The sequence below is a fragment of the Lithobates pipiens genome, unplaced genomic scaffold, assembly GCF_037356315.1.
Source record: "Lithobates pipiens isolate NorthernLeopardFrog02 unplaced genomic scaffold, aLitPip1_a1.2 Scaffold_23, whole genome shotgun sequence".
Taxonomy (NCBI): Eukaryota; Metazoa; Chordata; class Amphibia; order Anura; family Ranidae; genus Lithobates; species Lithobates pipiens.
In genome coordinates, this window is record NW_027507785.1 from 56,819,904 (window position 1) to 56,846,429 (window position 26,526).

The 26,526-nt window shown below is 42.8% G+C and overlaps 1 protein-coding gene across 1 annotated transcript in view; it reads right to left on the bottom strand.

The window, feature by feature from the left end:
- The window catches only part of ARIH2 (ariadne RBR E3 ubiquitin protein ligase 2), a 72,768-nt gene that overhangs the window by 32,245 nt on the left and 13,997 nt on the right, over positions 1-26,526 (bottom strand). Inside the window, exon 2 of the mRNA XM_077451684.1 lies at positions 24,126-24,504. Coding sequence (XP_077307810.1) covers positions 24,126-24,371 — 246 coding nt within the window. The 5' untranslated portion in view covers positions 24,372-24,504. The remainder of the gene's footprint in view (positions 1-24,125; positions 24,505-26,526) is intronic.

Consider the following 26,526-nt stretch of genomic DNA (forward strand, 5'->3'; position numbering starts at 1 on the left):
GACGATCAGTGTGCGGTTAACTAGGCAGAACGGGGAGATGCGTTTTACATCAGCATCTCCCCTTTCTTGAGCTCCATGACACGATTGCGGGTATCTCCACGGCTCTCGGCAGGCACGCGCGGCAGAGAATTCAAAATAACGTATGGGTACATTACTTTGCCCAGCCGTGCCATTCTGCCGACATATATGTGCAGGAGCCGGACGGGAACCGGTTAATGAATGTTTCCTGGCTTTGCTGCCCTATAGGACCGGGGATGTCCTTATTACACTGGAAAGATAAAGGAAGAGCGGGCACACCAGCCTTGTGCATTATGCAAAATAATTTTTTTATTTTTATTCACAATATCAAAATAAAAAGATAAAAAAAAAAAAAAAAAAAAAAACTAAAAAACTAAATCACAAGCATGTGAAAATAAATACGCTTAAACGGGCTTCCATCCCGTGGTTAAACAGTTCTGGGACCTTGTACTCTCCAGATCATAGAGGAGACCATGTAGGGGTCCCTGCTGGCTAACGCATTTCGAAGGTAACCTTCTTCCTCAGAGCCTATGCTTGTGAGTAGTTTTTAATTCATTTTAGATTTTTTTTTTTTTTTTTTTTTTTTTTATACAAAATAAAATTTACTTGGGATAATGCACACGGTTGGTGCACCCCTCTCTTCCTTTATCTTTCAAGTATTTAGGAGGGGCTGGGGATAGTTTTTTTTAACTTTCATGCATAGAATGCATGAAGGTAAAAAAAACAACCTTCAGCCTTTAGAAGCACTTTTAAATACTTGCCTTGAATAAGTGACAGAACCACCCCTAGCTCAAATTTCAGCCAGTTCAGCAGAAATCTATAGGATGTCTTAAGATAAGGTCTAAAGCCACATATAATCTCGTAGAATGTCAGGAGACATTTGCCAGCACAAAAAAAAAAAAAAAATACCGTTTGACATTCTGCCCTGTGTCCAACAGGAAAACCAGCAGCCAACCGACTCCCGATCAGTGCGCTCAGCCAATGGCAGTATATACAGTATCTCACAAAAGTGGGTACACCCCTCCCAATTTTTTTTATATTGTGAAAAATAAAATGTTACGACGAGCAAACTGATACCCAACATGTCACGCTTCAAAATTGCGCCCACTCAATTTGACCCCACTAACAATTCAAAAAATCAAAACGAACGTTCTTAAAATAATTTTTTTTTTTTTAAAGGAAGGTTTTTGTATGGCCAGCATATAAGTGTAATGTAAGCATATAATATATTACAGCTCTGTTTGAAAATCTGAAAAACAGTCAAAAAATTTTTTTTTTCTTTAAATAAATTGATCCGAGTCTGATATTTACCAGATTCAACTTCTAATAGTATATACAGTATATCTCTTCTATCTGTTATTCTCAGAGTGGATTAGAGATTTTGCTGCCTAACCATATAGTTGGTTATTTAACCACTTGCCGACCGCCTAACGCCGATGTACGTCGGCAGAATGGCACGGGCAGGCATAAGCACGTACATGTACGTGATTTGCCTCCCGCGGGTCGGGGGCCCGATCGGGCCCCCGCCCGGTGCCTGCGGCGGTCGGTTTTCGTTCGGGAGCGATCCCGGACGAGGGGACGGCCATTCATTCATGGCCACCCCCTCGCGATCGCTCCCGACGAATGAAAATCCCCCGTGACATCACTTCCTCTCCTGTAATGTAAACACAGGAGAGGAAGTGATGTATTCTCTCCTCGTGTCGGTCTTTTTCGTTCCGGCACCGAGGAGAGCGGATCGGTGAGTTGCACCTAACACTACACTAACAGTAGAACACGCCAGGCACACTTTTCACCCCCCTGATCACCCCCCAATCACCCCCAATCACCCCTGCCCCCCCCAGTCACAGTGACACCAAGTGCATTTTTTTTTTTTTTTTTTTTTTTTTTTTTTTTTTTTTGCATTGGTGTCATTTGTGACTGTAATAACTGTTAGGGCAGTTAGGGCTAGCCCCCTTTAGCTCTAGGGTGCCCCCCTAACCCCCCCAATAAAGGTTTAACCCCGTGATCACCCCCCGTCGCCAGTGTCACTAATAAGCGATTTTTTTCTGATCGCTGTGTTAGTGTCACAGGTGACGCTAGATAGGCAGGTAAGTATTTGGGTTCGCCGCAGCTTTTTATAGCGTCAGGGACCCCCATATACTACCGCATAGCCCCCTGATTGCCCCCCAGTTAACCCTTTCACCAGTGATCACCATATAACTGTTACAGGTGACGCTGGTTGGTTAGTTATATTTTTTTGTTTCAGGGCACCCGCCATTTATTACCTAATAAAGGTTTAACCCCCTGATCACCCGGCGGGTGATATAAGTTTTTTAGGGTCAGATAAGGCCTGCGTCGCCCCAGCGTCAGGTTAGTGCCAGTACCGCTAACACCCACGCGCAAAGCATACACCTCCCTTAGTAATATAGTATCTGATCAGATATATATTAGCGTTGCCAGCATTTTAGGTTTCCCAAAACGCATTGTTAGCGGGATCAGCCCAGATACCCGCTAGCACCTGCGTTTAGCCCCTCCGCCAAGCCCAGCCCAGCCCACCCAAGTGCAGTATCGATCGATCACTGTCACTTACAAAACACAACACACATAACTGCAGCGTTCGCAGAGTCAGGCTTGATCCCTGCGATCGCTAACAGTTTTTTTTGTAGCGTTTTGAAACAGTCGCTGACAGGCTAGGTGCTTTTTTACCTGTGAGTCTCACTAGTGTACCCCTAAATTTAGAGCCCAAAATGGCAAAGCGAAGGTACACTAGTGATGAGGCCTACACGTTTCTGAGCATGACAGATAGTGAAGAGGACGTCACTCATCTGTCAGATTCAGGCTCAGAATACGATCCTGTAGAGGACAGCGGCTCCATGACAGATAGCTCTGACGACGGAGATGAGGCCGCTGTTAAGAACAGGTGTGCCCAATCCCGTATGTATTCTGTTGTTGAGGTGCAGGAACCGCAGGTCACTCGTATGGAGCAGAGACGTACTAGAGCCGCTCAACCTTCTGGTGAACTGGCAAGCACCAGCGGCCTAGTACACCCTGGACCTACATCCAGCACTGCAGTAACACGTGGTGACGTGGCGAGTCCCATAAGTGCAGTTCAAGCTGGCGAGGTGGCAAGCACAAGTAGTGTCCCGCTGCCACCAAGAAGAAGACAAAGACAGGCCCGTCGTACCCATAGTGCCCTTCCTGCAGAATTCGCCAATCCTATTTGGGTGCCCACCACTTCTGCAGAACCCGTACTTCCCCCATTCACTGGCCAACCTGGCATTAACGTGGAAACAGTTGATTTTACGACACTTGACTTTTACTCACTGTTTTTCACCGAAGATCTCTTTAGATCTATTGTGGACCAAACCAATTTGTACGCTGCTCAACACATCGCCACTATTCCCCAGTCCGCCCTTGCCAGACAATGGAAACCAGTTACGGTTTCCGAATTTAAAATCTTTCTGGGCCTCTCCCTCAACATGGGCATAACCAAAAAGAGTGAGTTGCGGTCATATTGGTCCATTGACCCAATTCACCATATGCGCGTGTTCTCTGCTTCCATGTCCAGGGCACGATACGAGATGATTTTGCGGTTCATGCACTTCAGCGACAATGAACTCTGTCGTCCTCGTGGAGACCCTGAGTATGATCGGCTCTACAAAATTCGGCCCCTCATAAACCACTTCAACCAACGTTTTGCAGCCTTGTTTACTCCCGATCAAGTTGTCTGCGTTGATGAGTCCCTGATTAAATTTTCTGGTCGCTTGTCCTTCAAACAATACGTCCCCAACAAGCGTTCCAGATACGGGGTCAAGATGTATAAGCTCTGTGACAGGGCCACAGGCTATACACGTAGTTTCATGGTTTATGAGGGAAGAGATAGTCACGTAGAGCCGGAGAACTGCCCTGATTACATAGGAAGCGCTGGCAAGATAGTGTGGGACTTGGTGTCACCCTTATTCGGAAAGGGGTACCACTTGTACGTGGACAATTATTACACAAGCGTGCCACTCTTTAGTCACTTGTTTGATCAGCAGATTGGAGCATGTGGCACCGTGCGACCTAATCGCCGGGGCTTTCCCCAGCGGCTTGTAGAGTCCCGTCTTAGGCTGGGGGAGAGAGCCTGCTTGCGCAGTAATAATTTGCTCGCTATGAAGTGGAGGGATAATAAGAATGTTTTCGTTCTTACCTCCCTTCATGCAGACACGACGGTCCAAATTTCTACGGCGACTGGTGTTGTGGAGAAACCCCTCTGTGTCCACAAATATAACCTTAACATGGGAGGGGTGGACCTCAATGACCAGTTGTTGGCGCCGTATCTAGTTGCCCGTAAGTCCAGACGCTGGTACAAAAAAGTGTCTGTTTATTTATTCCAATTGGCTATACTGAATGCTTATGTACTACACAAAGCTTCAGGACGGACTGGATCCTTCCTCAAATTCCAGGAGGATATCGTCAGAGCCCTTCTGTATCCAGACGGTGCTCCACCTCACCTTCCCCTACCAGATGCAGTAAGCCGGCTGCATGAGAGGCATTATTCTTATGTCATCCCGAGTACCCCTACCCAACGAGCCCCCCAAAAAAGATGTCGTGTCTGTAGCAAGCGCGGATTTAGGCGTGACACCCGTTCTTATTGTCCCCGCTGTCCTGACCAGCCTGGTCTTTGTCAGGGTGAGTGTTTTGAACGCTACCATGAACTAGTTGAGTATTAGCGCAGGGTACAGCATTGCACAAGCTAGGCACACGTTCACAGGGTCTCCCAAGATGCCATCACATTTTGAGAGACCCAAACCGCTGGAACCGTTACAACAGAAAAAGTGTTAAAGTTACAAAAAAAAGTGTTAAAAAAAAAAAAAAAAAAAAAAGTAAAAAAACCAAAAAAACCAAAAAAAATATAAAATAAAAAAACCAAAAATAGTTGTCGTTTTATTGTTCTCTCTCGCTCTCTATTCTCTCTCTATTGTTCTGCTCCTTTGTACTGTATTCTATTCTGCAATGTTTTATTGTTAACCATTTTTTGTTTTCAGGTACGCCATTCAGCTGTAGCGTGGATTTATTTATCTTGACAGCAACAGCGTTTGCTCCCACGATATGTAAAGCCACGACTCCAGCGCTGTCGGAGGTGATTTCACCACCACAGTTAAAAAAGAGCATATATGCCGAAGCATGGGGGCATAAGGGGTGGAGGATCGATTTTGCTCCTAATGCCGCGTACATACAGTCAAAATTCCGACGGAGGGCTTGCCCGTGGAAAAGTTTGAATGTATGTACGCGGCATAACTTTTTTGCGGGAGGATGCCCCCATGCTTCGGCATATATATATTTTAGGCACAGATTGTGTTAAATGTGTTATTTTTTGCGATTTTTTTTGTATTTGCTTTGCAGGTATGGTAAGTCCTACTGTTATACTGTAATGTTACTTTGTTTTATTGTTAACCATCATTTGCTTAGCAGGTACGCCATTCTGCTGCAGAGCGGATTTATTTATCTTGACAGCAACAGCGTTTGCTCCCACGATACATAAAGCCGCGACTCCAGCACTGTCGGGGGTGATTTCACCACCACAGTTAAAAAAGAGCATATATGCCGAAGCATGGGGGCATACGGGGTGGAGGAACGATCTGCTCCTACCTTTTGCGGGAGGATGCCCCCATGCTTCGGCATATATAAATGGTGCATGTATGCCCACCATTAGAAAGTGGGTGGATGAAGGGTGGTATCTAATGGTGGGCATGCCCACCGATCAATATTTTTTTTTCGTTCAGCCCACAGGCTGCATGAAAAAAAAAATACAATATATGCCCAACCAGTTCCAGCAACATACTGGTATGTTGCGGGACTTTGAGTGCTTATACCAGAATGATGCCTGCAGGTTTAGGTATCATCTTGGTATCATTCTTTTCAGCCAGCGGTCGGCTTTTATGTAAAAGCAATCCTAGTGGCTAATTAGCCTCTAGACTACTTTTACAAGCAGTGGGAGGGAATGTCCCCCCCCCCGCACCATCTTCCATGGTTTTCTCAGGCTCTCCTGTCCCAACAGGGAACCTGAGAATGCAGCCGGTGGTTCCGCCAGCTGACCATAGAGCTGATCAGAGACCAGAATGGCTCCAATCATCTCTATGGCCTAAGACACCGGAAGCTACGAGCATTTCATGACTTAGATTTTGCGGGATGTAAACAGCGCCATTGGGAAATTGGGAAAGCATTTTATCACACCGATCTTGGTGTGGTCAGATGCTTTGAGGACAGAGGAGAGATCTAGGGTCTGATAGACCCTAATTTTTTTAAAAAAGAGTACCTGTCACTACCTATTGCAATCATAGGGGATATTTATATTCCCTGAGATAACAATAAAAATCATAAAAAAATATATATAAATGAAAGGAACAGTTTAAAAAAAAAATAAAAAAGCAAAATAAATAATAAAAAAAAAAAAAAAAAAAAAACCACCCCTGTCCCCCCCTGCTAAGGCGCAACGCGGAACACAAGCGTTGGTCTGGTGGCATATGTAAACAGCAATTGCACCATGCATGTGAGGTATCACCGCGAAGGTCAGATCGAGGGTACTAATTTTAGCAGTAGACCTCCTCCGTAAATCTAAAGTGGTCACCTGTAAAGGCATTTAAAGGCTTTTAAAAATGTACGTAGTTTGTCGCCGCTGCACGTTTCTGCGCAATTTTAAAGCATGTCGTGTTTGGTATCCATGTACTCGGCCTAAGATCATATTTTTTATTTCATCAAACATTTGGGCAATATAGTGATTTTTAGTGCATTAAAATAAAAAAAAGTGTGTTTTTTCCCCAAAAAATGCGTTTGAAAAATCGCCGCGCAAATACCGTGTGAAAAAAAAATATGAAACACCCACCATTTTAATCGGTAGGGCTTTTGCTTTAAAAAAACACTACATGTTTGGGGGTTCAAAGTAATTTTCTTGCAAAAAAAAATATTTTTTCATGTAAACAAAAAGTGTCAGAAAGGGCTTTTTCTTCAAGTGGTTAGAAGAGTGGGTGATGTGTGACATAAGCTTCTAAATGTTGTGCATAAAATGCCAGGACAGTTCAAAACCCCCCCAAATGACCCCATTTTAGAAAGTAGACACCCCAAGCTATTTGCTGAGAGGCAGGTCGAGTCCATGGAATATTTTATATTTTGACAAAAGTTGTGGAAAAAATACATTATTATTATTTTTTTTTTTTTTTTTGCACAAAGTTGTCATTAAATGATATATTGCTCAAACATGCCATGGTTATATGTAAAATTACACCCCAAAATACATTCTGTTGCTTCTCCTGAGTACGGGGATACCACAAGTGTGAGACCTTTTGGGAGCCTAACCGCGTACGGTACCCCAAAATCCAAGCACCACCTTCAGGATTTCTAAGGGTGTAAATTTTAGATTTCATTCCTCACTGCCTATCACAGTTTCGGAGGCCATGGAATGCCCAGATAGCACAAAATCCCCCCAAGTGACCCCATTTTGGAAAGGAGACACCCCAAGCTATTTGCCGAGAGGTATGGTTAGTATTTTGCAGACCTTCATTTTTGTCACAAAGTTTTGAAAATTGAAAAAAAGAAAAAAAATATACATTATTTTTTTTTTTCTTCATTTTCAAAAACAAATGAGAGCTGCAAAATACTCACCATGCCTCTCGGCAAATAGCTTGGGGTGTCTACTTTCCAAAATGGGGTCATTTTGGGGGGTTTTGTGCTATTTTGGCATTTTATGGCCTTCAAAACTGTGATAGGTAGTGAGGTGTAAAATCCAAAATTTACACCCTTAGAAATCCTGAAGGCGGTTCTTGGTTTTCGGGGCCCCGTACGCGACTAGGCTCTCAAAAAGTCCCACACATGTGGTATCCCCGTACTCAGGAGAAGCAGCAGAATTTATTTTGGGGTGTCATTTCACATATGTCCCTGGCATGTGTGAGCAATATATCATTTAGTGACAACTTTGTGAAAAAAAAATAAAAGTTTGTAATTTTCCCGCAACTTGTGGCAAAATATAAAATATTCCATGGACTCAACATGCCTCTCAGCAAATAGCTTGGGGTGTCTACTTTCTAAAATGGGGTCATTTGTGGGGGTTTTGTGCCATCTTGGCATTTTATGGCCTTCAAAACTGTAATAGGTAGTGAGGCATGAAATCAAAGATTTACGCCCTTAGAAAGCCTGAAGGCGGTTCTTGGCTTTCGGGGCCCCGTACGCACCTAGGCTCCCAAAAAATCCCACACATGTGGTATCCCCGTACTCAGGAGAAGCAGCAGAATTTATTTTGGGGTGTCATTTTACATATGCCCATGGCATGCATGAGCAATATATCATTTAGTGACAACTTTGTGAAAAAAAAAATAAAAAAAAAAAAGTTTGTAAATTTCCCGCAACTTGCGGCAAAATATAAAATATTCCATGGACTCAACATGCCTCTCAGCAAATAGCTTGGGGTGTCTACTTTCTAAAATGGGGTCATTTGTGGGTGTTTTGTGCCATCTTGGCATTTTATGGCCTTCAAAACTGTAATAGGTAGTGAGGCGTGAAATCAAAGATTTACGCCCTTAGAAAGCCTGAAGGCGGTTCTTGGCTTTTGGGGCCCCGTACGCAGCTAGGCTCCCAAAAAGTCCCACATATGTGGTATCCCCGTACTCAGGAGAAGCAGCAGAATTTATTTTGGGGTGTCATTTCACATATGCCCATGGCATGCGTGAGCAATATATCATTTAGTGACAACTTTGTGAAAAAAAATAAAAAAATAAAAAAAGTTTGTAATTTTCCCGCAACTTGCGGCAAAATATAAAATATTCCATGGACTCAACATGCCTCTCAGCAAATAGCTTGGGGTGTCTACTTTCTAAAATGGGGTCATTTGTGGGGGTTTTGTGCCATCTTGGCATTTTATGGCCTTCAAAACTGTAATAGGTAGTGAGGCGTGAAATTAAAAATTTACGGCCTTAGAAAGCCTGAAGGCGGTGCTTGGTTTTCGGGGCCCCGTACGCGGCTAGGCTCCCAAAAAATCCCACACATGTGGTATCCCCGTACTTAGGAGAAGCAGCAGAATTTATTTTGGGGTGTAATTTCACATATGCCCATAGCATGTGTAAGCAATATATCATTTAGTGACAACTTTGTGAAAAATTTATAAAGTTTGTCATTTTCCCGCAACTTGTGGCAAAATATAAAATATTCCATGGACTCAACATGCCTCTCAGCAAATAGCTTGGGGTGTCTACTTTCTAAAATGGGGTCATTTGTGGGGGTTTTGTGCCATCTTGGCATTTTATGGCCTTCAAAACTGTGATAGGTAGTGAGGAGTAAAATGACATATGTATGCCCTTAGAAATCCTGAAGGCGGTGCTTGGCTTTCGGGGCCCCGTACGCGGCTAGGCTTCCAAAAAGTCGACCACATGTGGTATCCCCGTACTCAGGAGAAGCAGCAGAATGTATTTTGGGGTACAATTCCACATATAACCATGGCATGTGTGAGCAATATATCATTTAGTGACAACTTTGTGTAAAAAAAAAAAAAAAATTTTTTTTTTGTCATTATTCAATCGCTTGCGGCAAAAAAATAAAATATTCAATGGGCTCAACATGCCTCTTATCAATTTCCTTAGGGTGTCTACTTTCCAAAATGGGGTCATTTGGGGGGGTTTTGTACTGCCCTGCCATTTTAGCACCTCAAGAAATGAGATAGGCAGTCATAAAATAAAAGCTGCGTAAATTCCAGAAAATGTACCTTAGTTTGTAGATGTGACAACTTTTGCGCAAACCAATAAATATACAATTATTGACTTTTTTTTTACCAAAGACATGTGGCTGAATACATTTTGGCCTAAATGTATGACTAAAATTGAGTTTATTGGATTTTTCTAATAACAAAAAGTAGAAAATATCATTTTTTTTCAAAATTTGCGGTCTTTTTACGTTTATATCGCAAAAAATAAAAATCGCAGAGTCAGTCAAATACCTTTAAAAGAAAGCTCTATTTGTGGGAAGAAAAGGACGCAAATTTCGTTTGGGTACAACATTGCATGACCGCGCAATTACCAGTTAAAGCAGCGCAGTGCCAAAGTGTAAAAAGACCTCTGGTCATTTACCAGCAAAATGGTCCGGTCTGAAAGTGGTTAAAGTTTACCACTTCATAGGAGATATTTAAGAATAAAAAGCCTTGTTTTAAAATTTTACATATTAACTAAATTATACTCCACACTTTTTTTTTTTTTTTTTTAAAGGTTATTAACCGATTAATTGAAACAATAAAAATCGGCCAACTAAATCATTATGAAAATAATCGCACTGCTGTGTGTTGCCTCCGCAGCCCTGAAATAGCCATCGTTTAAAATTTCTATGAGAAATATCAAATTGAACATATAAATCTCTTCCACTCTCCCCCTTTTCCTGGAATCTTAGGAACACGAATGCAGCATTTGGGTCGTCCAATCTAACCGGAATGGCTATTCGTCGTTTTATACACATTATTAAACCTTTGCTAATCAGCTTTGACACGGGGCTCACTGACTCGGTTTATTTCACCTTCCAGCCAAGTTTTTTTTTTTTTGCAGCATTAATGCCTGCGGACACGTCGCATTGTCTTTTACCCTTCGCTATCAGAAATCGCTGGTGGAAATTCCTGCGCTACAGATTTGCCCACTTCTACTTAGTGGAATGTGAATGTTACTCGGCACGGGTAGCTTTCCCCTTCAAGGACTAAAACATGGCGAAGGACACTCCAAGCACAATTGAATCCAATGCATTTTCAAGATGTATGTATGGTAATAAATAGGTTGCCCTTTTAGCTTCCCCCTTTTTTTTTTCTAGTAACTAAAAGGCAAAAAAATAAATAAACATAAATAAAATAAAAAATAAAAAATTCAATTAACATATTATACTCTCACCTGCTCTGTACAATGGTATTGCACGGAGCAACCCCCGAACCACCTCTTCTGGGGTCCCCTGCCAGCGATCTTGGCTTCTCCTCCCCTCCCCCCCCCCCCCCCATAGCAAGCTGCTTACAATAGGGACACAAGTACGTGCTTGCTCCTGAGTGGCGTGTTTATGACAGACTTTAGACAGGTGTGTGGCTTTCCTAATCAAGTCCAATCAGTATAATCAAACACAGCTAGACTCAAATGAAGCTGTAGAACCATCTCAGGGCCGGTTAACATTATCGCAATACGAGAACCCTGTGAATCAACCACGGGTTCCTGCAACGCACCCGGCACGCACAGCAGTTCATATGCAAACTGCTGGGAAGTGTCATAAGTTAACGACAGCCCCCTTTCAGCTTGCATATCGCACTGCAAACTGATAGTTCGGACATTCGGTGAACACACATGTGGTCCGAACTGAAAAAAGGGCCCTGTGCGTGTTTGCATCGAATGCGGTGCAATATCAGCCATACTATCTATATAGCGGACATCGCATGTAATGTGAACAGCAGTGCGCTGCGCATTACATGCGATGTCTGCCATTGCAATAGTTTGAACCAACCCTCAAGAATGATCAGAAGAAAACGGACAGCACCTGAGTTATGAGTATATGAGTGTCACAGCAAAAGGGTCTGAATACTTAGGACCATGTGACATTTCAGTTTTTCTTTTTTAATAAATCTGCAAAAATGTCACCAATTCTGTGTTTTTCTGTCAAATATGGGGTGCTGTGTGTAAAAAAAGAGGGGAAAAAATGGCAGCAATATAACAAAGAGTGAAAAATTTAAGGGGGTCTGAATACTTTGTCGTGTGTGTGTGTGTGTGTGTGTGTGTGTGTGTGTGTGTGTGTGTGTGTGTGTGTGTATATATATATATATATATATATATACACATACATACACACACACACACACATACATATATATATATATATACACACACACTTTTTTTGTTAATATAAATCGCTCAAAAAAAAAAAAAAAAAATAAGCATTTGTGATCAAATGCCATCAAAACAAAGTATCCGTGGGATTTTTTTTTTTTTACTAATTTTATTTGTGTACAGTATTGCATGATCACGCAATTGTCAGTTAAAGTAACGCAGCGCTGTATCACAAAAAATGGCCTGGTCATGAAGGGAGGTAAATATTCCAGGAGGTGAATTGGTCAAAAATCAACTAAATATGGTTTTTGGTTTATGGCGATACGGCGTATTTGCACTTTAATGTGAATTTGAAAAACAGATACTGAGACGATGAATACGGAGGCCAGGGCAGCAAAATGGTTAAATACGATTCCTGAGATGAAGCATCCAGCAATTCGAGTGTTTTATATCCATCCCACTCCCACCCCTGGAACAACTGGGAAGCAGGTGATGACGCTTTTCCATTATAGCTTTAGGCAACATTTCTCAACTTTCTCAGCATCGCCGACACAAATGGTAAGTAGATGATGATTCATTTTTCGGTGGAAGCTTTTTAAAAGTTATCCAAAAATATAAAACCGGATCCTGCGTAAAGCTGAGCGCATAGCTGAAAGCCAAAAGGTGTTTTGATTTACAAATGAATGGGATTTGTATGAAATCCTGACGTTTACAAACTGCTCCTTGAGACGTGAACAGAGGAGGTTACTTGTTTTTTTTTTAACCACCTCAATACCGGGCACTTACACCCCCTTTCCTGCCCAGGCCATTTTTCAGCTTTCAGTGCTTTTGCACTTTGAATGACAATTGCGTGGTGATGCTACACTGTAACCATGTGAAATTTTTTATCATTTTCTTCACACAAATAGAGCTTTTTGGTGGTATTTAATCAGTCCTGGGTGTTTTTTTGTTGTTTTTTAAAGGAAAATATATCCAAAAACTTGGGGAAGAAAAAAAAAAAAAAAGCTTTACTTAATTTCTGTCAGTAAGTTTTGTAAAAAAGTAATTTTCTCCTTCACTGATGGGCACTGATAGGCTGCACTGATGAGGTGTCACTGCACTGACGAGGAGGCACAAATATGCCACACTTATGGGCACTGTTACGTGGCACTGATGAGCACCGATAGGCAGCACGGATGGGCGGCACTGATGGGCAGCACTGATGGGCAGCAGTGATGAGCATTGTTGGGCAGCACTGACTGACATCACTAATGGCCACTGATTGCTGGGAGTGGTGGGCACTTAATTGTAATCAGGGCACTGATGATCAGTGCCTTGATTACATACCTAGATGTCCTCTGCGAGGCGAGGAGCGCCGATTACCGGCATCTCCATGTTGACTGGCTGCAATTGGACACAGTCGATCACATGGTTAAAGAGCCACGGCCCTTTACACAGATCGGGGTCGAACCGCGTCCTAGCGGTTGTTCTGGGAAGCCGTCATATGACGTTCACCCTGAACGAGAGCCAAATCACAAAGCCTTCGTTTGTGGTAGTGGCAAGTGGTGGCACGTGGCTTAGTGTACTGCGTGTGCCCATAGATGACTAACTGGAGGTATAGAGGCTAACGGCATAGTCCAGCTTTTGGAGAGGAGAAGAAAACAAAATGAAAACAAAGAGAATTTTTTTTTTTACATTAACTGTATGCATTCAGGTCTGCAACAATCCTGCAGACTCCTCCCCCCAGTCCCATACAGAGGTAAGGGCCCACCATTTTGGCGCTAGAAGTAATTAACCACTTGACCTCCAGAAGATTTACCCCCCTTCGCTGACCAGGCCATTTTTGCAATACTGCACTGCATTATTTTAACTGACAACTGCGTGCTTGTGTGATGCTGTACCCAAATAAAATCAATGTCCTCTTTTCCCCCCACAAAAACAGATGATCACCTCTGCGGTTTTTATTTTTTGCGCTATAAAAAAAGAAAAAAAAAAAAGAAAAAAAAAGAACGGCAATTAAAAAATAAGCATATATTGATTGGTTTGAGCAAAAGTTAGGTTTATGGGATATATTTATTGCATTTTTTATTTTTTTAACAGCAGTGATCAGCGGGACTGCGATATTGCGGCAAACAAAAATCGGACACTTGACAATTTTTGGGGAACCCGTGACACCAATACAGTGATCAGTGCTAAAATATGCACTGATGACACTGGGAAGGGGTTAACACCAGGGGCAATCAAAGGGTTTACTGTGAGCCTAAAATGTGTTTTCCCAACTAGGGGAAGGTATGGATCGGTGTTTCTGCTTTACAGGAACACAGGAGCCATGCCTTCTATACTGACAGAATGGCAATCTGCCTTGTTTACATATTTGTAGATTGACATTCTGCCTGTGTACAGAATGATCAGCAGGTGAAGGACATCCGTGGGACCCGCTGATCAGCTCCTGCTAGGTAGAATCACAGCGGGAGTCACCAGCCGGTGGCCCGCACTCGTGCCAGATTTACAGAGGTGAAGGATCACGTATAATAAATATAAAATATTTATATATATATATATATATATATATATATATATATATATATATATATATATATATATATATATATATATATATATATATATATATATATATATATATATATATATATATATATATATATATATATATATACACACACACACACATACACACACACACACACACACACACACGTGATCCTGCACTGTGTGGCTGCCCTGTAGCAGTAAATGTGCTATAGGGCAGTCAGCAAGCGGTTAAACTGTGACACAAGCCATATTGCACACAGTTTGTTGGGAAAAATATTGGATGGTTTTTCCGATGGAATTCCGCTCAAGCTTGCCTTGCATACACTGCTCTGAACTTTCGACTGTCCAGAACGCGGTGACATCCAGAACGCGGTGACATCCAGAACGCGGTGACGTACAACACTACGACGAGCCGAGAAAATTAAATTCAATGCTTCCAAGCATGTGTCGAATTGTTTGACCATGCGTAGGAATTTTGCCCATCGGAATTGCAGCAGATGATCGGAATTTCCGATCGGAACTTTTTCCCATCTGAAATTCTGCCAGCAAAAGTCCAATGGAGCATACACACGGTCGGAATATCCAATCAAAAGCTCTCATCGGACTTTTGCTGGCGGGATTTCTGATCGCGTGTACGTGGCTTTAGACTCCTTTCACACTGGAGGCATTTTTCAGGTGCTAAAGGGCTAAAAAAAAAAACAGTGCCTGTAAAGAGCCTCCACTGCAGCCCCAGTATGAAAGCCCGAGTGCTTTCACACTGGGGCGGTGCGCTTGTAGGATGTTAGAAAAAGTCCTGCAAGCCGCATCCTTGGGGCGGAGAGAAAGCGATGTATACACCGCTCCTAAACCACCCCTGCTCATTGAAATGAATGGGCACCACTGCCGAAGTACCTGCAAAGCGCAGCGGCGCTTTTAGTGCGGATTTAACCCTTTTTTCGGCCGCTAGCGGGAGTTACAATTTCCCTGCTAGCAGCCGATTAGATCCGCCAAAAGTAACTGCGCTTTAGCGCTAATGCGGCTCAGTGTGAAAGGGCTCTTAGGCTCTGTTCACACCTAGGCGGTTTTCTGCTATATGCCTCAGTTCTAAAAAAACGCCCAACAATATGTATGCGATGCATACTAGCTCATTATTCCTTTGTCTTTTTTTCGGGTTTACAACCACCTTTAAAAAGTAGCTCAATGCCAAACAGAAAAAAAAAAATGGCCTTGTCCTGAAGGGGGTAAAATCTTCTGGAGCTGAAGTGGTTAAAGGTGTGTGTGTGTGTGTGTGTGTGAAATGGCACCATGTTTCAGGTTACACCCTAAATATGGGTGTATCATAATACATAAGCCCTCCAGGCAGCTTAACATACAATAAATCAACAACATCACCTCTGTCCGGGCAGCGGCATGATTCAGAATAGCCAGTCTCCAACTTGGTTCTGTTTAACCAAGAGGTTGCTAGTGGTTACTTGAGCTGTGGCTCATTGACATCACCATTGATGGTGTCTACATATTTCTAGGACCAATGCCACTTGAATGAGCCAGTGGCATGACAACAACAGTGGGGAAAATGATCATTTTTATCATAGGTGTATTTTAAACGATAGAGATGGAATATCAACCAAAAATCCAGAAAAAGCACACGATACAAATGTTATAAACCGAGTTGCAGTTCAGTAAGTAAAAATTAGTTATTTGATCCCCAAGCAAAAATATAAACTTATATCGGGAGTTTCACAGACAACTGCCGACTTAAAGCGGAGGTCCACCCTAAAGTGGACCTTCCGCTCATCGGAACCCTCCCCCCCTCCGGTGCCACAATCGGCACCTTTCAGGGGGGAGGGGGGTGCAGTTACCTGGATAATCCAGGTAACTGCACCCACTTCCGGGACAGCTCTCTGCGGAAAGGGGCGTAACTTACGCCCCTTTCCGCAAGTGCCCGCCCCTTCCCGCAAGTGCCCCGCTGCCTGCTGGGAAACACACAGCTCCCAGAGGCAGCGGGGAGCGTCCTTATTGCGTAGCGCAATTCGCGCATGCGCAGTAGGGAACCGGGAAATGAAGCCGAAAGGCTCCATTTCCTGATTCCAATACCCAAGATGGCGGCGGCAGGACCCGACAGACGACCTAGCGATCGGCTTCGGGTGCCGACATCGCGGGCGCGCTGGACAGGTAAGTGCCACTATTTTAAAAGTCAGCAGCTGCAGTATTTGTAGCTGCTGGCTTTTAAAAAAAAAAAAAAAAAAACGCGGAGTCCCGGTGGACTCCCGCTTTAAAATATGGACACTCAGCTGTCAAGCGCGCTCCGTGATGTCGGCACCCGAAGACGATCTGTCCCTTGGCTCTCAGGTGCTGCCTCCGCCGCAATCTTTGCTATGGGAATCCGGAAGTGAAACCTTGTGGCTTCACTTCCAGGTTCCGGACTGTGCATGCGTAAGTCGCGCTGCACAATATGGATGGTCCCTGCTGTCTCTGGGACCTGTGTGTTTCCCAGCAGACAGCGGGGAAGGGACAGCAAGTGGCGTAAAAATACCTGCAGATTCTGTGGCTATTTATGCCCGGAAGTGGATGCGAATACCTGTATTATACAGGTATCTGCACCCATCTCCCCCCTGAAAAAGGTGCCAATTGCGGCACCGGAGGGAGGGAGGGTTGCGATGAGCGGAAGTTCCACTTTAGGGTGGAGCGCCGCTTTAATACTTGGTGGAGAAATCCTTGCTGGCAATCACAGAGGTAAGACGTTTCTTGTAGTTGGCGACCAGGTTTGCACACATCTCAGGTTGGGAATCTGGTTCACTTTTCTTTACAGATCTTCTCTAAATCCTTAAAATTTATTGGCCGTCACATGGCAACTCAAAGTTTCAGCTCCCTCCATACATTTTCTATAGGATTAAAAAAAGTGTCACTAAACCCAGTAATATGAAAATAGTTCATTTTTTTTTTACATTAAAAAACTGCCACTATATACCTTTTTTTCTGGATCTGTATACCATGACGGTCACATGATAAACTGCAGTTTTTCCAATGCTGAGGTTTCAGGTAGGAGATTTCCACTACAGCCTGTATACACGCCCACATGTGTGATGTCAATATCACGTGACCTGAACAGTTCAACTGAAACAGGAAATGTTCTCTTCAGCAATAGAGACTAAACTGAGCATGTGCAGGACGGCTACCCTCACTGTATTATATGGCCTTGCAAAGATAGACAGAGCAGGAGAGAAGGATCTGTCCATATAGTGTTAAAGAGCCTTTTACACAATACAGAGGATTAACTCCTTAAGCTCCATAGTGAGTATAACAAGCATGCTTTACTGCATATACAGAGAGGTTTTACTGTTGTGGGTTTAGTAACGCACCTAGTAACGCACCTAGTAACGCACCTAGTAACGCACCTAGTAACGCACCTAGTAACGCACCTAGTAACGCACCTAGTAACGCACCTAGTAACGCACCTAGTAACGCACCTAGTAACACACCTAGTAACACACCTAGTAACACACCTAGTAACACACCTAGTAACACACCTAGTAACACACCTAGTAACACACCTAGTAACACACCTAGTAACACACCTAGTAACACACCTAGTAACACACCTAGTAACACACCTAGTAACACACCTAGTAACACACCTAGTAACACACCTAGTAACACACCTAGTAACACACCTAGTAACACACCTAGTAACACACCTAGTAACACACCTAGTAACACACCTAGTAACACACCTAGTAACACACCTAGTAACACTTTAAGGTCTGGAGACTGGAGGCTACGCCTTTGTTGCCTTGGTGGTATGTTTTGGGTCATTGTCATGCTGGAAGACCCATCTTCAGTGTCCTGGCTGAGGGAAGAAGGTTCTCATCCAAGATCTTACAATACATGGCCCCATACATTGGCTCCTCAATGCGGTAAAGTCAGCCTGTACCTTTAGCAGAGAAACAGCCCCAAAGCATAATGTTTCCACCTCCATGCTTGACTGTAGGGATGGTGTTCTTAGGGTCATAGTCAGCATTTTTCTTCCTCCAAAACACAGCGAGTCGAGTTAATGCCAAAGAGTTTAATTTTGGTCTCATCTGACCACAGCACATTGTCCCAATCCTTCTCTGAATCATTTAGCTGTACAGGCCTGTCTGAAGTTTGCCAATGAACATGTGCCTTCCTGAGGAGAGGGCCCTTGCGGGTGCTGGAAGATTTCAGTCCATGGCGAGGTATTGTGCTACCAATGGTTTTTGTTTGGTGACTGTGGTCCCAACTGCCTTGAGGTCATTCACAAGCTCCTCCCGTGTAGTTCTGGGCTGATCCCTCACTTTTCTCATGATCATCCTCACCCCATGAAGCAAAATCTTGCATGGCGCTCCAGACCGAGGGCGATTGATGGTTATTTTGTATTTCTTCCATTTGCGAATAATCACTCCAACAGTTGTCTTCTCAATCAGCTTCTTGCTGATGGTCTTGTAGCCCTTTCCAGCCTTGTGCAGGTCTTCAATCTTGTCCCCGACATCCATTGACAGCTCTTCGGTGTTGCCCACGATGGTGAGGTTTAAACAGAAGAAAGATTCTGTGGACAGGTGTCTTTTTATACATATAAGGAGTTGTTGTTAGGATCACCTTCTTAAATTGATAGGACTAATCTGTGTACCACATACTGTAGCAAGTCTGTGGAAGCCAGAATTGTTGGTTGGTACGGGACCAAATACTTATTTTACTCACTGACCTGTAACTTAAATTTGTAACATTTGTATCATGTGTTTTTTTCTGGAGTTTTGGTTAATATTCTATCTATCATTTAAAATACACCTACAATAAAAATTATACTTAATTTCTTTGTAAGTGGGCAAACTTAGAGAATCTGCAGGGGATCAAATAATTATTTTCCCCACTGTATTTAGTCTGGAAGGGTGCAATTCTCACCACCACTGTAAGGGGGCATTCTTCCCACTGATGGTCTGATTTCAGGGGTTCCCCTCAATCTGAAAACTATTTCATGAGCTCCTTGGGGGGGGGGGGGGGGTAAAGCTTTGGCAATACGACTTTAGCATGACAATTTCCACACTGCAGTACAATGAACATGTGTCAAAAAAAAAAAAAAATCTGTTTACCGCCACATTGATTAACTGATTATGTTGTTTAAATAAATAATAATAAAAAAAAAAAGCGCACGTGCCAGTATGAAAAACAAACTGAAAAGATTTGAACAATAGCAATGTATTAGATTTAAAAAAACAATGTGGATAAAAAATAAATAAAAAAAAAACCACGACAATAGACACACGTGGCAGTATGAAAGCAGCGAACTGAAAATTAGGTTTGAACAATAGCAAAGTGTGTGTGGGTGGCATTACAGAGAGGATGATGACAGGAGGGGGGCATTTTTTTGCAAAAAATAGCTGCTTAACCACTTGAGTTCCGGAAGGTTTACCCCCTTCTTGACCAGGCCATTCTTTTGCACTGCACTACTTTAACTAGCAATTGCGTGGTCATGCAACGCTGTACCCAAACTAAAATGTATACACATTCTTTTACACATATAGAGCTTTCTTTTGGTGGTATTTCATCACCTCTGTTTTTTTTTTTTTTTCTGCAATATAAATGAAAAAATAAATAAATAAAAAAGACTGAGAATTTTGAAAAAAATTATATTTTTTTACTTTGCTATAAAATTAGGGCTGTGGAAATTAAAGATTAATTCTTTGATTAATCGATTAATTTTTTTGATCGATCAAAATTCTTTTGATCGGTACTCACCTCTCTGCCAGCTTCCGGGTCTTAAGGGAGTTCCATCGGCGATTCGGTGACGTCACAGACATCAACATCACTGGACTCCTCCCCCCTTCACCCAAGTGCCTCCGCCTGCTAACGAAGGGAAGGGGTGAGGAGTCCGGTGACGTCGCAGTTCTGATTGAACACAACGCCTACGGGGGAGGAGCTATGCATGACGTCACCCGCTGCTGCCCTATGGAACTAACACGATTGTCGGCTTTACATGCTGTGTTTTTATCATCTTTATGTGAGTAGTTTGTGTTTTTGGCACTCAATAATTAAATCTTATACTTAAGCGGTGAGCACTTAGATCTTTTCTTTCTACCCGTGACCTGGCGTCCTTGCTGAGATCTAAGGAGACGTGAGAGAAGTTTATGGTCCGTGTTAACCCTTTTGATACCCGCTTGCATGACCACCTGTTTACACAGGGGTCCATGCCATAAGGTGAGAGTGATTAGATCGACCGGAGGTGGAGGGATTGTCACGCTACTGTGGGGGAAAAAAATTACTTATGTCAGTGCTACAGTTTGAATTTAAAGCGTATTTGTGTAAACTGTGAAGTTAAGTCATGGATTGTGGAAACTAACTAGTGTTGGGTGATTGTATATAGTGTATACCATTTACCACTGACTAATGCAGACTTGCAATGCAAGGAGATCAGCTATAAGTAGTTTGATTTGTACGTGCATTATAATTAATCAAAATTAGTCAATTAAAAAATAAATAAAAAAAAAATGATTGATGGAACACGAAAATTTTAATCAGTAACAGCCCTATATAAAACATATCCAATAAAAAAAGTCAAATTTCCTGATCAATTTTGGGCATGATGCATTCTGCTACATGTCTATGGTAAAAAAAAAAAAAATTAAAAAAAAATCCAATATGTGTGTTTTGATTGGTTTGCGTGAAAGTTATAGCATCTACAAACTATATATAATGTTTTTTTTTTTTTTTTTTTTTTTTTAAATACTACTAATAGCGGTGATCAGAAACTTATAGCGAGAGTGTGGCGGAAATCTTACACTAACTGATGGAGGGGGGAACTGACTAACTGACACAAATACAGTGATCAGTGATAATACTATACACTGTCACAGCACTGACACTGGTTGGGAAGGGGTTAACATCTAGGGCAATCAAGGGGGTAAATGTGTGCCTAACTATGTGTAATGTGTGCAAAGTGTGCTGCTTTTACTAATAGATCTCCAAGTTTCTCATCCCTGTTTTGCAGGGATGAGAAACAGAGATTGTTCCCTGGGTACAGAGCTCTATGTTGAATGTCAACACAGCTCTGGGCTGTGCACAGTTGATCAACAGGTCCCGGCCACGAATCATTGGCTGGGACTTGCTCACAGGCTCCCACTGTGTACAATCACAGCAGGGGATGGCCGGGGGGAGGGGGTTGGTGCGGGGGATGCATGTGCGCCCGTTATCCAGAAGAAGGCAGCAACGTACTGGTAGGTTGCTTTGCCTACAACGGCTGCCTGTCCACATTACATTGTGGACAGTCATTACATGGATAAATGAGACATGTATGCAAAAACACACCCCCCCCCCCCCATACTGTACAAGCTCACCTCCATGCTGCAGCATCTGTGTAATGCTGCAGCTGTCCCATGTCGGCGCTGACTGCTCAGTTCTCCATCTGCTCTAAGCAGGGAGCAGTGACTATCAGTCATTACTCTCTGCTCCTTCGGCTCTCACTGGAGTGCCAGGCAGGGGAGGGGGCGGGCACAGCTGGCTCCGGCTCTCAGTCACACACTGAAAAGTGAAGCCAGCTGTCAATAAGGCAGTGAGGTGGATCCTGACAATATTGTTGGGATCCTTCCAGAGTCTAACACAGCTCTGCCCTTTCAGCTGATACAGGCAATAGCCATAAGTTGGGTCTGGCTCAGATGAGGAGGAGAAGAAGACGACCAAGACGACGACCAAGACGACAGCTTTGGCCATACCTCTCTCTTAAACTGTGCATTCTATAGAATAAAATACCATGAACAAGATGCCTGTTCATAGTTGTGACAAAATCTTGACAAGTATAATGTAACAGACAAGCCATTGCTCCAGGTGGGCTGACCGCTACTTTCCTCCACACCTTTCCCGAGCTCAGGTGCCAGCCCAGTTCATCTCACTACATACAATCTAAGAACCAAAAGTCTGGAAGGTTGCACTCCAAAAAAATAAAAAAAATAAACTTTTTAATAAAGTGTTACTAAACCCAGGAGCCTGCAATCACTATATCTTGTCTCCCACAGTACACAAAACATGGAAATGCAATAGTTTTAGCAAATATAAACTGCTGAATATCTTTTATCATCAGTAGAATATAGCAGTCTTGTGATTTCTCTCAGTGTCTGGTTAAAGTTTGTAGGAGGAGTTTTCACACTGCACTGACTGTCCTATCAGGATCCAGGACTCCTGACCCTCTGTCTGGATAGTGTTGATTGGCTCTATGCTGATCACATTGCTTCTCCCAAGAAGAAAAAAAACAAACGTTATAGCAATGCACACCAAACTGAGCATGTGCAGCCTGACTCCAGTAAATGTCTTATCCGGACCTGTTTTGGAGTCAGTGGAAGAGGAGAATCTGTGCCTACAGGATTAAACAGTCTTTTTACACAATGCAGAGGATTAACCCCTTAGGTTGCACAGTTAAGCGGTGCTATCGCGTGAAACGCGTTGACTACTTCTGTCTTCACGGTGTCATAATACTGTATTCGTTTGCCTTTAGCTTAATAAAGTTGGATTTTTGGAGTTGAAGTTGGTGCAGCCATCTGGACTTTTGGATCTTACAAAATCTTGGTGAGGTCAGGGTCTTCTGAACTTAGGAGCCCTCAGACAAGCATTGACCTTAGCTCCAAGCTGTAACACCCTCTGCCATCCCACAATGCAATCCCATGCTGCTGTTGAGCTCATATTGCATCAATAGATGCCAGGAGCATACCAGAGTTCAGAACTGTTAGAGACAATTATGCCAGAACTCATTTGAATACAGTAAAAACCTTGGTTTGAATGTAACTTGGTTTGAGAGCGTTTTGTAAGACAAGCTAAATTTTTAAATAAAGTTTGACTTGATAATGATATACAAGCGATGTCTTGATATGAGAGTAGCATCATGTCACAACTGAGTATAAAAGAGAAGAGGGGCGCCTCCAAGTGTAGCGATATGGTTACATTTAACAAAGGTACAATATTTAGCAACATATTGCTACACTTAGAGGCGCCTCTCTTCTCTTTTACACAGTGTAGCTCCTCCTGGATTTAGCTTCTAATCCCCTTGTGGATGGACATTTTATGGTTACACCACGATCACATTGCTATAATCTTTTTATATGGACTATAAACTGAAGGACCTATGAATAAATGGTTGTGGGACAAACCGTTTGAGTTTCCATTACAGGCATACCCCACTTTTAAGTACACAATGGGGTTTATTTACTAAATCTGGAAAATGCAAAATCAGGCTCACTTCTACATAGAAACCAAAGAGCTTCTAACCCCATCTTGTTCAATTAAACTTTGGTAATAAAACCTGGAAGCTCATTGGTTTCTATGCAGAAGGGAGCCTGATTTTGCACTTTTCAGCTTTAGTAAATAAACCCCATTGTGTACATTAAAGTGGGGTATGCCTGTATTTCTTATGGGGAAATTTGCTTTGATATACAAGTGCTTTGGATTACAAGCATGTTTCTGGGACGAATTATGCTCGCAAGCCAAGGTTTTTACTGTACTTGTTTCACATCAGTGATAACCAGAGGATATGCCCACCAGGTAACCAGCATTTCCACAATATCACTCAACAGATTTTTCCTTTCATAAAAAACAAAAAAAAAAAATAGTAATACTATTCAGACATCATATGCTACTGGAATATGCCATCTGCTTGTAAGAATTCTGCTCCAGAGGGTTACAGGGATCCCTGCACCCTATGCAAAATTCAACTTTGCTCTGAGACTCTAAACACTGCCCAGAGGTTCAGCATTGCTGCCATTGACCAGTAATGTTCTAGCTGCAGAAACCCCCTTACAAGTTGGAAGCAGTCCTCACCTGCAGCATGGAAGCCATGTTTGCCATCTGTTCATTGAGGGCACTCTCCGATTCCCTGTAGGTCAGACAGGTGAACTGGTATTCCTCTGGGTCAAATGAGTCTGCACCCTGTTGCTCCACGTCATTGGCAACACCAACATAGTAATCTTCTATATCCCCTGGGTCGTCGTCTTCCTCCTCTTCCTCATCATTAGGGTCGTACTCTTCATTGCTGTCCGATCCTTGACTGTTCATATCGACAGACATTTTACCATCGAGAGGGGGGGGGGGGGGGGGGGGGTGGGGGAAGGCCGAGACTAGAGCTACAAAATCCTGAGCATGCCCACTTTACTGCAGGACGCCTCGCTGCTTTCTGGCACCCATCTGGGGCTGTAGTATGCTGGGGTGAAAAAAAAAAAAAAGAAGAGAAACAAATTTACTAATTAGAAACATACGTAGAGATCATAGAAGAAAGTGACCTACACATTAAATCTTCAGTAGGGCAGTAAAAAAACAGACGATGTGCAAAAACTGATAGAAACCATATTTCAAATGACTTTGCTGACAGCCTGTCATATGTACTCTGTTAATAGTAGTAACTCCAGGCAGATATAGACGATAGTAATGGAGCTTTGTAAATCATAAATACATAATTTTAATTTTTTATTTTTAATAGTCATCGGCAGTGAGCAATAAAAAAATAAAAAAAAAACAGACAGGCTGGTTGTAACCAAGTCAATTGATGGATTGACTTCAGTACAACTAGCCTGCCCATAGATGGACTGAATCTCAGCTGGTCCCTTCTGAACCAACTGAGATTCAATCCACCTATGCCTGGCTTTACAACGGTTTGTGCGTTATCTTAAAAGAAGAGCTCCAGACGACAATCATTTTTTATTTTTCCATGTAGTGGGGCTGTGCCTGCACTGCTTGGGTTAACTGCTTGCTTTATCCAGGGGCAAAAGAAAAGGCTATACTTATCCGATCCTTCGGAAAATGGTGCTCCCCCACGTCCAGCAGTGGACTGTTCCTGCCACTCATGTCCAGAGCCAGTCTATGGGCATGATTATGTCAGGAACAGTCCATTCACAAGAATGCTAGCATGCGTGGGGGGGGGGGGGGGCAGGAGCATTGGGGATCTGTTGGTGCTCAGAGGATCGGTGGATTAGGTAAGTATATCTCCGCTCTCGTCATCCCTAGACAAAAATGAGCAGTTCACCCATAAAGCGCAGGCACTGCCCCACTGCATTGGAAAACAAACATTTTGCCTGGAGTCGTTTTTTAAAGCCTGGTACAGACAAAGAATGTTGGACAAATGACCAGCCATTTTATTTTTGCACGCTAGTCTCGTATCCAAAATTAAGAGGTTACTAAAATTCTTGTGCAAAACAATACAACTTCTAAAGTGATATAATGTATTGTATTTTTGGATGAAAACTGTACTGATTGAATGAAAAAATTATTTGTTCTGGTATCGTACGAGAAAAATGTTGACGCTTGTTCCCTCCGATAATTTTGGACGAACTGTCTTGATCGGCTCCTGAAAGTGGTGTACCAACAATCAGATTAGCATACAATCTATCCAAAAGCTGTATTTTTTTATTCAATTTTGGGCCCTTTCACGCTGGTCTTTAGCAAACTTGCAGTAAAAACATATGCATTTTTAGCTGCGATTTTGCCGTTTCAGATGCGTTTGCTGTGTTTTTGGGTTGTCTGCACTAGGGGGTCCACCGATTATCGGTGGCCAATATTCACTTTTTTTTTTTAAGAATCCATATCAGTAACAAACTTATCGATATTGCTTCAAGTGGTTGGATCGGGGTGAGGCATGCAGCTGCAGGCATAACCCTGGTACGGTTATTTAAAGCGGACGGTCGGCTTTCTTGTAACGACTGATGCGCTCGCCCGTTATCACAAGCAGTGAAATAAATTATCGCTTTTTTTTGCTTATAGCACAAAAAATAAAAACCGAAGAGGTGATCAAATACCACCAAAAGAAAAGCTCTATTTGTAGGGAAAAACAACAAAAAAAAAAAAAAAAAAAAAGGACATCAATTTTGTTTGGATACAGCGAAGAGCTGCACAATTAATCGTATAAAGGTCGCAATCTTGATTCACCCCCTTGTATTATATCCGCCCCTTTGAGAAAAGCATCCGCCCATTATAATAACCAGCCCCGAGCATCGTTTTGATTGTGTTCAATGTATAACCATACATCCGCCCCTTCCTGCTGTCTTTATAACCATACATCCGCCCCTTCCTGCTGTCTTTATAACCATACATCCGCCCCTTCCTGCTGTCTTTATAACCATACATCCGCCCCTTCCTGCTGTCTTTATAACCATACATCCGCCCCTTCCTGCTGTCTTTATAACCATACATCCGCCCCTTGCTGTATTCAATTAATAACCAGCCCCAAGCA